This window comes from Engystomops pustulosus, chromosome 4, assembly GCF_040894005.1.
Source record: "Engystomops pustulosus chromosome 4, aEngPut4.maternal, whole genome shotgun sequence".
Classification (NCBI taxonomy): Eukaryota; Metazoa; Chordata; class Amphibia; order Anura; family Leptodactylidae; genus Engystomops; species Engystomops pustulosus.
Genome location: NC_092414.1, coordinates 70,634,813 through 70,649,097, shown reverse-complemented (window position 1 = coordinate 70,649,097; position 14,285 = coordinate 70,634,813). Strand labels below are relative to the sequence as shown.

Here is a 14,285-nt window from a genome sequence, read left to right as displayed (position 1 = left end):
CTCCTATGGCTATTTTCTAGCCAAGTATCAAAGGAAGCACACTACTATGCCAGATGAGATGACACTGAGTTATTGCCTAATAGAAATCCAACCCCTACTGAATTTTCCCACTTCGGTCTTTGCTATGGATATGTGTGCCACTAAGAGCTAAACACAACGGTAGCAAGTCCCCCTGCTAATTCCTCACAAAATGGTAAAAGATGCAAATTAAAATAAAAAAAGTAGAACGTTATTGTAGCCCTAAGAAGGGCTGTTGGGTTCTTTGAGAATCACTCCTGCCTAACAGTAAGCTAATAGAACACCCTAACGCTTTCCCTGACCAGCAGCAGCTCTCTCCCTAGCGGCATCCAGAGACAGAATGATCCGAGCAGCGCGGCCAGCGGCTAGTCTATCCCAGGGTCACCTGATCTGGCCAGCCAACCACTGCTATCGACGTGTAAGGGTACCACGTCATGCTGGGTGGAGTGCAGAGTCTCCTGGCTTGTGATTGGCTCTGTTTCTGGCCGCCAAAAAGCAAAACGGCGGGAGCTGCCATTTTCTCGAGCGGGCAAAGTATTCGTCCGAGCAACGAGCAGTTTCGAGTACCCTAATGCTCGACCGAGCATCAAGCTCGGACGAGCATGTTCGCTCATCTCTAATAAAGATGTATTCAGCACTGTGACATCTGTGCTGCCGCTTCATTCATTCTACAATTCTATGCAGCAGCTAATCGGCAGGGCTCAGACTCGGTGCCCCCTGTTTTCAAGGTAGTGATCGTCATCTATTAGGTGAATATGTCCCAAGTGTCTAAGTTTGGAATATCGTTCATATATCCCGAAAACAACTATAATCATTCAAACCCAGTATAAGGCATTTCTTATTATACATGAATTGACCAAAACCTGGCACTCATGGCAAAAAGCAAAGAAATCAATGAAAAAGACCACAGAAAACTACTATCAAGTGACAAGGGTGATAAAATCTTATTTTAGACTTATTATTCCTTTAGGAATTTATGGAGGCATAGATATGAATTTCTTAGATGTTTGCCGCCTTGCTCTTTTGCTTTTTTTTATTTACAATGCAATATTTTCTGTATATATGTTCTGCGTATAAGCAAATTAAACATGTATCCAAGCAGCAATGTTATATCACTGCCGGCTACAACCTTATGTAATAAAAGGTGCCGCTAGGTGTGAAGCGGCCGCTGTCCATGGTGCTGATCACTTTACAGTCCACTTCAGCTTTATGCTGGACAGCGAGGATGGGGAACACCTGAATGAGATTCTAGAAGTACGGAGTATCCTAATCCTATTGACAGGCTTTAAGTATTTCATTAGCAAGTTATTACAGTGCAGTAATCTATGTCCGTAGTAGTCTATAACCTACAGAGATATTGACAATTCATTACCAGAGCATGCCATAGAATAACACATGCTATTAAAATTTCGGGTAAATTTTCTAAGGGGCATGCACAAGTTTTCTAGCGGAATTTGCATGTTCTTTTAGGTGCAAACTGCTTGCACAAGCATTTAGGAAGAGCCCTCCCCACAGGCACAAATTTGGAACAGGCACTTACTAAATTCCTGTGAAAGCAGTTTGCACCTAAAAGAACATGCAAATTCCCCCAGAAAACTGGCGGACATAAATGTGACACAAATTTCTGCACTGAAGGGGGCGTTCTGGTGCTCAGTTGGACCGTGCGCCACATTTATCATGCAAAGTTCCACAGAATTGTTTTGCAAACCCCATGTTAAACACGAAGCGGTGCAGGGAGCCCCAATTCATCAAGAATGTGCGCCAGAAATCCTGAATCTGGTGCCCTTTGCACACTACACAGGCAAACTGCACATAATGGGGCAGATTTACTTACCCGGTCCATTCGCGATCCAGCGGCGCGTTCTCTGCGCTGGATTCGGGTCCGGCCGAATCCTCCGCTGCGCTGAAAAGCATCGGAACGCACTGGAGTTCACCGGCTCGGGCTGAGTGAAGGTAAGTGCAAGCTCTGCGACAGATTTTTTGTTTTAAATGCGGCGGTTTTTCAGAATCCGTCGGGTTTTCGTTCGGCCACACCCCCCGATTTCCGTCGCGTGCATGCCAGCGCCAATGCGCCACAATCCGATCGCGTGCGCCAATATCCCGGGGCAATTCAGGGGAAATCGGCGCAAATCGGAAATATTCGGGTAACACGTCGGGAAAACGCAAATCGGGCCCTTAGTAAATGACCCCCAATAAATGTGTTATAATTTATTCACTCCCCGCGTTCTGCTACCAGTCCCGTCTGGTCCCTGCCGTCACAGGACTGGAAAAGTAACAAGGATTGAATAAATTATAAGACAAGGCGCTCTGAGGTGCTCCAGTGACTAATTATCATAATTGTTATAACTCTATATTGCCAAAATTGGGGTGTATAGAGTTATAATAAGTCATGAGAAGAACAATTACTTAGGAACTGGTTAGAAGGTCTACTATCAGTAAAATTGATGCATACTGCAACATAGGGCATTCAGGACTTGGAATCAAGGGTTTTTTTTTTGTAATAGATCCCTACAAAAACAAAGGCACTACTCACCCTTCTGTGTTACTCCGGCTGGACACAGCTTCACTTAAATGAGTTTCAGCATTGAAGAAGCATTAACAGAATGTGCCAGCAGCAGCCGATGTGACGTCACCAATGGCCTCTGTATACAAAGAGAGGCTGGCAATGACGGCAGGGCGCACAGGAGCACCGGAGACAGATGAGTATAGCACATTTGTTATTTTTATACCTCCAACCCCCAGACCTAAATATAGGAACCCTGGTCCCAACACCTTAAGTAACAATTTATACACCTGAATACTGAATCATTAGGAATATTCTCCTTCAGATGACAATACTCACGGCTTGGTCCATGGATCTTGATTGGCTTGTCACTTACTAAAGCCTGGGAACAATTCTGGCAAACACAGTCTTTACCCCTGAAGGTCACCTTGTCACCAATTGGGAAAGGTTTTCTGTAAGACCAAAAGGTTATGAATTATCAGTACAAGTAAACAGTTGTGTACAATCTTGTTGATATCTGTTACTTGCACCCTAAAACTTTGTACATCTAGAAGAAGATTGTGTTGGGATCGTAGAAAAAAGAAAAACCTAATGCCTGCTTCCTATTGCTGTCACTGCTAAACCACACCTAACATGTTGAACAGTGTGAAATTTTAGTTTGCCAATGCTCCTAATGCCATAAACAGCAGGGGGTAGCTAGGTGCAGACTGGCACAGTTGAATGGAGTGAACTAAAGTCCTGATTTGCTGCAAATGAAAACCCAGCAGACACCTGAGACCAAGCCTCGGATTTCTATTTAGGTATCTATGGGAAAGATGCATATAACAGGCTGTGTTGTATCTCCACATTACCATTTCTATCTATCACTGTGCAGGGAATTGGAACCACATCACATCATTTTATGTTTGACCCATAAACTATATACAGTTGGTACGGAAAGTACTCAGACCCCTTTAAATTTTTAATTCTTCTTGTTTCATTGCAGCCAATTGGTAATATCAAAAAAATTCCCTTTTTGCTCATTATTGTACACTCTGCACCCCATCTTGACCGAAAAAAAAACTGATATGTAGATATTTTTGCTAAATTATTAACAAGAAAGAAATATTCAAATATCACATGAAGTATTAAGACCCTTTGCTCAGTATTGAGTTATGGTCACAGTTGTTCTGAAGCCTCTGCTCTGTTATTTTAGCTGTGTGCTTAGGGTCATTGTCTTGTTGGAAGGTGAACCTTTGGCCCAGTCTGTGGTCCAGAGCACTCTGGAAGAGGTTTTCATCCACAATATCTCTGTACTTGGCGGCATTCATCTTTTTTTCAGTTGCAACCAGTCATCCTTGTCAGGCTCCAGGGGTAGTGGACCCACTGGACCACCGCGGACGATGACGCAAGTCGACACCTGAAGCTGGAGTCTCAGTGGTACCCTGTTTTCACCAGAGTCCGCCTGCAAAGCGGGTTGGACTTGCTGTGGCGTGGTACCACCAAGTCGTTCCACAGGTGCGACTTTTTCTGCAGTGGCGAGGTACAGAGACGTATAGCAGAAGCATAGTCAGGAACAGGCAGGAGGTCAGGATGGGCAGCACGGAATGAGAGTTGGGGACGTAGCAATAGCTCAAGGCAGACAGCAGAGGAGCGTAGTCAGGAACAGAACCGTGTCACAACGGGAATTCAGAACACGAGCACAGGGAGCACGAGCATGAGATCAGGAACAAAGCTTTCACAAAGGCACAAAGATCCGGCAAGGTGTGCAGGGAGAGGCTGGATTATAAGAAATTCTGGGAATGGGCAGTACCAATTAACTTTGCGATGGCCCTTTAAATCTTCTGAAGCCGTTGTGCGCACGCCCTAGGACAGTGATGGCTAACCTATGGCACTAGTGCCAGAGGTGGCACTCAGAGCCCTTTCTGTGGGCACTCAGGCCATCACCAGAGATGACTCCAGGCACCTTCCTGCAGTCCCAGACAGCCCAGGACTTGCTGTGCACAGAGCTTTTTTACAGTGACAGCTCTACCTGGGACTATTTCCTGCTTTATTAGTGTCCTCAGGTGCCGGTATCAATGAAAACTGTGACAGAGAAGGGAGTATAAATCACAAATTAAATTTCTGTGTTGGCACTTTGCGATAAATAAGCGGGTCTTTGTTGTAGTTTGGGCACTCGGCCTCTAAAAGGTTTGCCATCACTGCCCTAGGAGATAGGGACGCATGCACACAGTGTGCCGGGAACAGGAGCAAGGATAGGTAAGTTGGAGAACCTGTGACAGTCCTGTCCCTGCAACTGAGAAACACCCCCATAGCACGATGCTGCCACCACCATGTTTCACTGTGGGATTGTATTTGGCAGGTGGCTGGTTTTTCAAAACGTCTTCCATTTAAGGATTATGGAGGCCACTGTGCCCTTAGGAACCTTTCATTCTGCAGAAATTCTTTTGTAACCTTGGACAGATCTGTGCCTTGCCACAATTCTTTCTCTGATTTATTATCCATTGCCGCCTTCCTTCTAAAATCAACTTTTAAAGATATGCTAATGAGCCTGAGGGCTACCTTAGCCCCTCTGTCACCTGGTTTTACAGTGCCTGGTTTTACAGTGCTGTTAAAGTGCCTCCCTCCCTCTGCTTCCTCAGAACTTTTACAGTGAAGAGGCAGGGGAAGAGTGAGACCAGCTAAATCAACGTGGGACTAGGGTAGCCCCATAGGCTCCTTAGCATAATCTTAGAAGGAAGGAGGTCATTAATAACAAATTTAAGAATATTACCACAGTCACAGTGCGTGGATCTATGAGTTAGTGTACCTGGTCTATCCATGCTTGATTTTGATGGTACATTATCTTTATTGACTTGGTCAACATTTGTCCACAACATTATATGCCCCCTCCCTTATTTTCAATTGTAGTCAGATGGAGTTTGAATGGAGCAAGAGTCAATCGTAGTTTCATAGAAGATAAGGTTGGAAAAGATGCTGGTCTATTAAGATTAAACGATAAGTCATCAAGAGGAAGACATAAAAAACCTTTACATGGCTGATGCCAATTGTCCCAAAGTAGGTACCAATTCCTTCCCGACTCAATATGGCAGTCAGAATAACCACCTGGATCAAAACAAAATTAACATGAACTACTCAAATTATAGCTTGTGTGTAGGTGGGGGCTGGAACGCCCTGTGTCAGCGAGGAAGTAGCCTACAGGGGAAAATAATTGCAATTCTTGGAAATGTGCAAGAAATTCTGATCAATTGCCACACAAATAAATCTGATAAATCTGCAACCAATGTTTTTAGGAATAACAGAAATCGCCAAACGGTTGGGGGCATTTATTAGCGGCTTTCCCCTATTTCATTTTTTTCTTGCTGAGCATTGTGCACCATATTTACAAATTCTCGTTGCCACAATATTGCTGCTTTTCCGACACTCATACCTTTTTTTTGGTCATTCAATTTGGGCACAGCTTGGTAATTCAGACGCTTTTCCTGCACTTCTAGATTCCAAACGCAATATATAGTGCACAAATAGACAAGCTAAAATCTGGTCTACCAAGTTCAATTTCATCTTCAAGAATGTGGAGTCACTTTCGAACCTTTTCAGTCATGTGGCAATTCATTGTGCCCTTGCAGAAAAATCTAAAATCTAAGTCTAACTTATCGCACAATGGGGCTTATTTACTAGGGGTCAGCGCGCATACTTTAGTGGGACTTTCCGATGTTTTCGAGTATTACACGGCTGTGACAGGTATTTTACAGGGGTCTGCGCTGGCATTGTGTCACAGCTGCGCAGGCTTCCATGTGACAGAAATCGTGGGGACGTGCCGTCAGACGATCGGACTCATTTGGACTGAGCATGGGATTTAACTTTCCAATTGTGTCACAAGCCAATGCACGAGGAAGAAGAAGGTGAACTTCGTTGGACACATTCATGATATCGGGCGCACGGTCTTAGTGAATCGCGGCACAGTGCATTATCGTCAGACAATGCATTTTAGGTGAACTCCTCAGGCAGGGTCAGTAAATGTGCCCAAATAAGTGCACCGAAAAAATGCACCCTCCTCCACAATTGGTGAATGCTCCCAAATGTATTTACCCACCACTGTCATTCCCACATATTTAAACATAGAAGCAAAGAGCATGCTCCACCTCTTACTCACTCAACTCTTTCCCCCCTTATCAAGGCTTCTGCGCCATGCCAGGGGGACTTGGAAGGCCATGAATGGGGAACGGGGATGGGCACCGCTGGTGGGGATAGGAACTCGCACTTGCTGCCGGTAGAGTCTTTTTCGTAGAAATAATTGCTGAACAGGCCCTCGCCGGATACATCAGGAGGCCAGATCCTCGGGATGTCTCTGTCTACACCGAATGCTCAAAGGGGCTTTCATACAAGTGCCGGCATGTGATAAATAACCCCCAATGAGTGTAAAAGCAGATTTATTTTCTTTTTAACAATTTTTTTTTGTACCTGGCTTCTACTGAACAACATTAAGCTGAATATTCTGTATTCTCTAATTTCTAGATATACTACAACAGGATCATAGATCTATATACGGTAAATAACATAAACATACATACTGGGGTAATCCTCACAAGTTCAGAAACCAGGAGCAACGCCAAACCTCCCAGTGAACCTATATCTTTAATACTGTAATTGGAAAATGATGTACATTTCTGCAACAAAAAATTCTAACCAGGGTTCTTTTTCCCTTCATCTCCTTACAGTTAAGCAACCAGGTTTGGCAAGAGGCTTGTAGGGGTTTACAGAAAGCTTTCATGTTTTAGTACCGGTTCTCTGGAGTATCTAGGACAACCCAGGGGGTCTTGACAGCTGAACGGTGTTCCATAGATGTTATCGGGGTTTGATTTCTTTTATGAGACTTGAATGTATGCACAGCTGTTCCACAGAGACGCTTAAAATAGACAGAGCACAGCTGCATTCCCGGCCTCACCCAATTCTGTCTTTCAGAACTTGCTGCTCCCAAGTCATGTGAAAAGCACTTTGTGAACTGCTGAGTTACAAATTACAATTAGATGCCTCTATGCACACGGGTGGCAAAGACTACTAGACTCTTATGTATCTGTCTCAGTGCTCACCGTGTCAGCCCTCACAGAGGATGTGTATCTGTTTATGGAAAGGGAGCAAATCTATGGCCTCTAATTACTATCGAGGAACATAGAGGCAGATGCACATTATTTTAATCATGTAATATTGTAGCATATTTTAATATTTTGGTTGAACAAACTCATTTTGAAAACGACTTAATAGCAAAAGAGAGGTTGTGCAGCATATCTAAAAATACAGTCAAAAATATGTTTTTCTTTATAATCTTTTTATTTGTTCTGCGGTTTTGCTGTGGCTTACAGCATAGTATGGCTATTGCCTTATTCATAGAAACCTATTTACCAATATAAAAGTCCACCCAGAGTGTGATTTAGTAATATTCTAGTACATCGGTTTATAGCAGTTGTACACTAATGATTTATAGCCTGAGATGAGTCACTTTTAGAGGCTGAAGGGGCAGCTATATCTTCACTTCTGCAGTATCACACAAGCATGTTTTTAGTATCATATTAAAGATTTGAATCTTTCAGATTATATTATGATACAAGAAGCTCACAATCTCAAATATGGGGGTTATTTATAGTACAGCAGCGCTCATATGTATGTTGCATGCATATGTTGTGGCCCCTCCAGCGCGGCCCAATATATCAACAAGCTCCGGCCTCTTGATGTATCCAATGGCAGTTTTCTGACATAGAAGCCCTGAAAAATAGCCCTCTACGTCTTTAACTGAAAGATGAGATTCTTATATTTAATATGACACAAAAAGCATGTTTCTATGTACTATTAAATTAAAGATAAGGACTCAAAGTGGCACTCCCCTTGCAGTCTCAAAATGTTTTCTCAAATTTTTTCTACTGAATATTAAAATATGACAGACTTTAATAGTCAGGATCTTAGTTTCTTCGTTATGCTGTCCTTAGGCCCCTTCCACACTTGCGTTGCAGATCACGTCAGAGTCTGATCAGGGTGCGATCAGGGTTTGGTCAGTGAAAAGCGCGCATTTTGCATCAGAGTGCAATCAGTTTTCAGTCAGAGTTTGTTCATTGTCTCAGTTTTTCACGTACATTTTCAATGCAATTTCAATGCGTTTTTCACGCGCAGAAAATGCGCGTGAAATGGACTCAGGACTGAGCTCTATCTTTTCTATGGCAATTGATGCGTGAAAAACGCATTGCACTTGCATTGGATTTGCATGTGTCTCAGAGTGCAATGCGTTTTTGATGCGTCTCCAAAGACTTGTATGGTGCGTTTTTCACGCGCGTGACTTGCAAAAGTAGAGCATGTCGAGATTTAAACGCGCGTTAAAAAAAACGCACGTGTGTGCGTGAAGAAAAATGCAAGTCTGAAAAGACCCATTGGTTACAATGGGTCAGAGTGCAATGCAAGTTCTGTGCGTCAAAAGCACGCGCAGAAAACGCACGTGAAAAACGCAAGTGTGAAAGGGGCCTTAGGGCAGTATAAAGGTGGTCCCCGAACTTGCCCCAACCCCTAGTTACAGACAACCTCTCTGCCCCCTGTGACCTCTGGTGAAGCTTTACTTTAGTCCCAGACTGCAATGATCGGCTGTAAGGTGTCTGTAATGAAGCTTTATTTATTATCCTTGGTCCTGCGACAGCACAATATTTTGAAAGTCCAATTGTCACTGAGACAAAAAAACTTTTTGTCTGGAGTTAAAATTATTAAATATAGAGATCCAACTTACATACTAATTCAACTAAAGTTCAAACCAAAAGAATCTATCTTGTACTGCCTATAAACCTGGTCACAGGTCCTCCTTAATTTATAAGGATTTGCTTATAAAGGATTACTTACATTAATGCAATGTGGTTGATCTACAGCTGCAAAAGAATAACTGAATGAAAACAGGTCAACTAACCTACATAACAACAAAAATCTATGAGTACAAGAAGATGTAAAAGTTTTCATCACACAAAAAAGTGAAGAAGTTGCTGTTACATCCAGTATGCACTCCAGTGCAGTCCAGTTTATGACCTATGACAATGCTCTTTGTAGAAGTGTATGTAACAATGTTCTAGGTTACCTGCACATACTGCATACAAAACATTTTGGGTGATATGTCCGTCCAAGCGCTGAGATGACTTCCCCAGTAATGAAATCTCTGCAGCTGTCACATCGGGTCCCATAGAGTTGCTGGTAGTCGCGGGTGCATATATACTCCCCATTTTTAAAGAAGAAGCCAGATTGAGCCAGATCACAGCCACACACTGTAACAAAAAAACACACTGCTTAAAATACCAAACAAAAGCTGCATGCAAATATATTCATTGAACTGAGTTCCACTACGATTAGCGAATTTCTTTTACAAAAAAAGAAAATGAATCTTCCTTGGAGTCTGTAACCAATCGATAAAAGAGGTAATCACGCATTTTCTGCCCCAATCATAATTCACTTTCAGGAAATGATTTATCTGGGTCTTTAACATGCATGAAATATGCATGATATATTGACTGTGCTGGCTAGACTAATGCAATACAAGCGTTCCCATCAAAACAGTGAATGGAGCAGACTCTTGTCATTTTACAATTACAGCAGAAAGTGTGCGCTCCGTTATTCTGAATGATAAGAGTAATATGCTCATGGTGCATTAACATATGTATTACCTAGAGGAGAGCGGAGGAATCAAAGGAAAAAGGGCACTTTACTGCCCCCTACAGGTGACACATGCAGCTCTGTACGTCTATAAGGCCATCTGCAAGAGTCATGTATTATGTATTATGCCTTTATACAGGCGGTCCCCTACTTAAGAACACTCGACTTACATGCGACCCCTAGTTACAAACGGACCTCTGGATATTGGTAATTTATTGTACTTTAGTCCTAGGTTACAATAAACAGCTGTAACAGTTATCACAGGTGTCTGTAATGAAGATTTATTGTTAATCCTGATTCTTATGACAACCCAACATTTTTAAAATCCAATTGTCACAGAGACCAAAAAAGGTCTGGCTGGGATTACAATGATAAAATATACAGTTCCGACTTACATACAAATTCAACTTAAGAACAAACCTACAGACCCTATCTTGTATGTAACCCGGGGACTGCCTGTATTGTCAAATAGCGGGTAAATACTACCCAGAGTGTAAATGAGGTGGCGCAGAAGATGTCTATAAGCTGGAGGGGGCCTATAAGAAAAGGTCAGTACAACTGTATTATTCAATACAGATTTTGCTCTGTAGCCCAGTATAAGTCTTTAACATAATTGTGTGTTTAGATCAATAACAACCTATAAGGCTAAGCAATGTATATGGAAGATTACGGCTCAGACATCACCTCTGTGTGGCCATAAATTGAAGAGCCATTATGTATAGATTGTGAGATTTACTTCTTACCAGGGTATGACGGGCCGCTGTACACACTCCATCACCGTGTGCCGCCTGCATTCGAGGAAGCCATGAAACCTGGCTCCACAGCAAGACAAATCATTAAGATTTTATTCTGGATCAATCCCTCTCTGAGTGTAATTGAATCAATCTCACTTGTAATATAATTGCTTCAGTGAGGAAATCATTGTGATAGTGCCGACCATGATTACAATGTTAGAGATAGAATGATAAGGCTTTCTGATATTGTAATAATTATTATGTCTCAGGGAGCACAAAAGTAACCAAGCATCGTCTGTCCCATAGACATGGGAGTGTTTCATGAAAACAAGTGCTGTGCAGGGTGGTATTTATGTGAGTTTGCGGTAACATTTTATTTTTTGGGGTTTAAAAATATTCTGATACATCAGTCCAAATTTTAATACAGTATAAGCAGTATATTGAAGTAATATGTCTTAATGAATCATAAATAATGTATGATCACATTGGAATGTAATATTGGAAAGCCAATCGGTGCAGCTTTCAAAACTGGAGAACTTTAGGCCTTTTATGTTACTGGTCAGAAGTACCGAGTGCACCTAGGTTACTGATATATAGTGATAGGATAAGTGATAGGTTACCTGCACATGAATGTGCCTGAACTGTGGAAACAGGGTGTCCTTGCACCATATTTCTGCATGTGCAGCACCCCTGCCAATGCAAGGGTTAAACCCGGTGTTGTGAAACTAAATCCCCTATAGCAGTGGTGGCGAACCTCAGAGCCCTTTCAATGCGCACCCGGGCCATCGCCCCAGCACACCAGACAAGACTCCAAAAATCTTCCTGCAGTTCCAAGCAACTTAAAAGATGCTGCTTTCAGTCAAATTTTAATACTGACTTGGGACTGTAAGAAGAGGGAGAATTAGACAAGGTTGAATTATTTTTGGAGGACCTCTTTTTCCATCTTTCTACTGTGTTGCTGTCCTCAGGAGGCCAATATGATTGAAAGTTGAAGAACAGGGAACAATAACTTACTGCTTTCATTTTTGGTTGGCACCTCGCAATAAATAAGTGAGGTTTTGGGTTGCAGTTTGGGCACTCGGCCTCTAAAAGGTTTACCATCACTGCCCTATAGATTCCTTAATAAGCCTGATCAACTCTCTAGGGGTCTCAAGTGCTGGATAATGGTAATGCAGCCGGTTCTATGTCTGAGGAGCAATTTTAATATACATAATAAAGTTGACCAATGGAATGTGGTTTAATAATGTAATGAAAGTTGAAAGCTGTTTGGATAACGAGCTGCCACCTCACAATGGGAGTTTTTAAAACCCTGTGTGGGTGGAAAGTTCAAGGTGTTTTGCTATTGAGTCTGAGAGATGCGGAGTTCCTGAAGCAGGGGTGTCTGTGGCATGCTGCCCTGACACACTAGGTCTGTGAGAGAATACCAGGCTCAAGCAGATATCCACCATCTAGAGTATGCCCTACTTCCCGCTGAAGCAGCTAACTATTCCCTCCAGCCGGAAGCTATCTTACCAGGCTTAGAGTGATCCTGAGGAACCATATCCAACCAGCCTTCACTATTCAGCAGAAGTTTGCTACTGTTGTGGCTGTTGTCTAGTTCCAATAAAGGAATGTAAGTTGAATGTTTTACCAATGTTGCATCAGAGTGATTCCTGTGCCAAGCTGTATACCACCAAGGGCGCCCCATCTTTCATCATCAGGGAACCCTATCTACACATCGGGGTTGCCTCAAGGAGAAACCTACACCTTTAGCCTCTCCCTCTATTTTCTTGCAAATACCACCTGCTGGAGACCTGCCAGGCTGTGGATGAGGCCTCCGCTCCCTGATACCAAGCCCCCAAGAGCACAAGCGACTCAGGTATTCAGAGCCCCGGCTTCCTCCTGCCATAAAAAAGACCCTGGTGGGGATGTTGCACATGCTGCAAGGACTCCTGTCCACTACATTGTGCTCGGTCCATGTAGGCTGACTAGCACACAGGTCTGTATCCACATAGTTAGCACGTTCATGTGGCTTAGGGCCAGATCACTTCTCTGTTAGGTCTTCAGCTATTTGCATCACTTATTGTGAGCTAAAACACAGAGAACAGGTGGAATTCTTTCCAATAACTACATAGAGGTATAATGGAAAGGCTTTTCTCTGTTTCTGTGTTCAACCTCATCTGGTTGTGGCTCACAATAACTGATGCACCTGAGATGTGAACTGGGCTTTAGCAAAGGTAGAAGAGTAAAGATGCCTTTGTAGTTCTCTCTTTGAGATTTTTTAAGCTAGATTCCAATGCTAACAAATAGCTGTGGCACGTGCTGAGCTACAATTTAAACACGCAGTGGACTTTTGAACCTTAATCTTTACCTTGCTAAAATCTGCTGGGTTTTTCTATGTCTCACCCTATCTATGTCTATGTAGCTCTTTCCCTAGACTCCTACTAAATACCTTTAAAATAGCACTTACTAACTCCAAAATACATCCAAATAAACCAATGTTAAACTGCTACAAAACATTATATAAGATGTGCAAATATATCTAAATTTATTATTTTTCGGACTATACGACACTTCTTACTATAGGACCCACCCCAGATTTAGGCTTCCAAAAAAAGGAAAAATATATTTTACACCAATTAAAATATCCCTGTTGGTCACACTAAAGCACAGCACAGACATACATTTACACACTCAGCTCTGCATCATCTATCCACATACACACTCATCTCTTTTTTTTTGATCAAATAAATTTTTTATTGAAAACCAAACATTAGTTTTCCATACACACTCATCTCTGCATCATCCATCCACATACACACTCAGCTCTGCATCATCCATCCACATACATACTCAGCTCTGCATCATCCAGAGGGTCTGGCAGTGCTGGATCCTTTGTCTGTATCTTTATAGCATCAATGTCTATAAGTCTCCACATTCCTACACGGCGGCCTTAATTGGCATAATCAATAGCCTCTGGCTGAGCTAATCAAGTTCCCTAAACTGTACTAAAGAGACACAACCATGTTGAAACAGTGCTGTCTATAGTTGGGAATATGTTCCTTCTGGATTAGATATACTGGTCTGGCTTTAATCCCACATCATGTCATTAGGCTTCCTGAAAGTAATGCTTGATGTTAAGGGGCTGCCTTAGAAGGTAGCAAGAGAGGCGTGTTTTTCTTGTCCCATCGTAGAAACCTTATTATCAGATACCTGTCCAGCAAACATCACAACCACAACCGGTCTTGGCGCAAGCTGTGAGACTGAGTAGGCAGTGGTGACCTTACCCTGCGATGTCCTTGCAGGCTACAGACCATGCAGATAAGCTATCCTGATAAGGGCAAACCTGCTATTGGAAACCGAACTAACGGACCCTTAGAGACCCTTTAAGTGGATAGAGG

General features: G+C 42.6%; 1 protein-coding gene across 6 annotated transcripts in view; it reads right to left on the bottom strand.

Annotated features, from left to right (window-relative positions):
* Positions 1 to 14,285, bottom strand: part of ABLIM3 (actin binding LIM protein family member 3) — a 142,758-nt gene that overhangs the window by 40,394 nt on the left and 88,079 nt on the right. For all 6 annotated transcript variants that reach the window (XM_072146197.1, XM_072146194.1, XM_072146191.1 and 3 more), the window contains exons 3-4: positions 9,603 to 9,786; positions 2,861 to 2,973 (exon numbers count right to left, since the gene is read on the bottom strand). In XM_072146197.1, the coding sequence (XP_072002298.1) occupies positions 2,861 to 2,973; positions 9,603 to 9,786 (297 nt within the window). The remainder of the gene's footprint in view (positions 1 to 2,860; positions 2,974 to 9,602; positions 9,787 to 14,285) is intronic.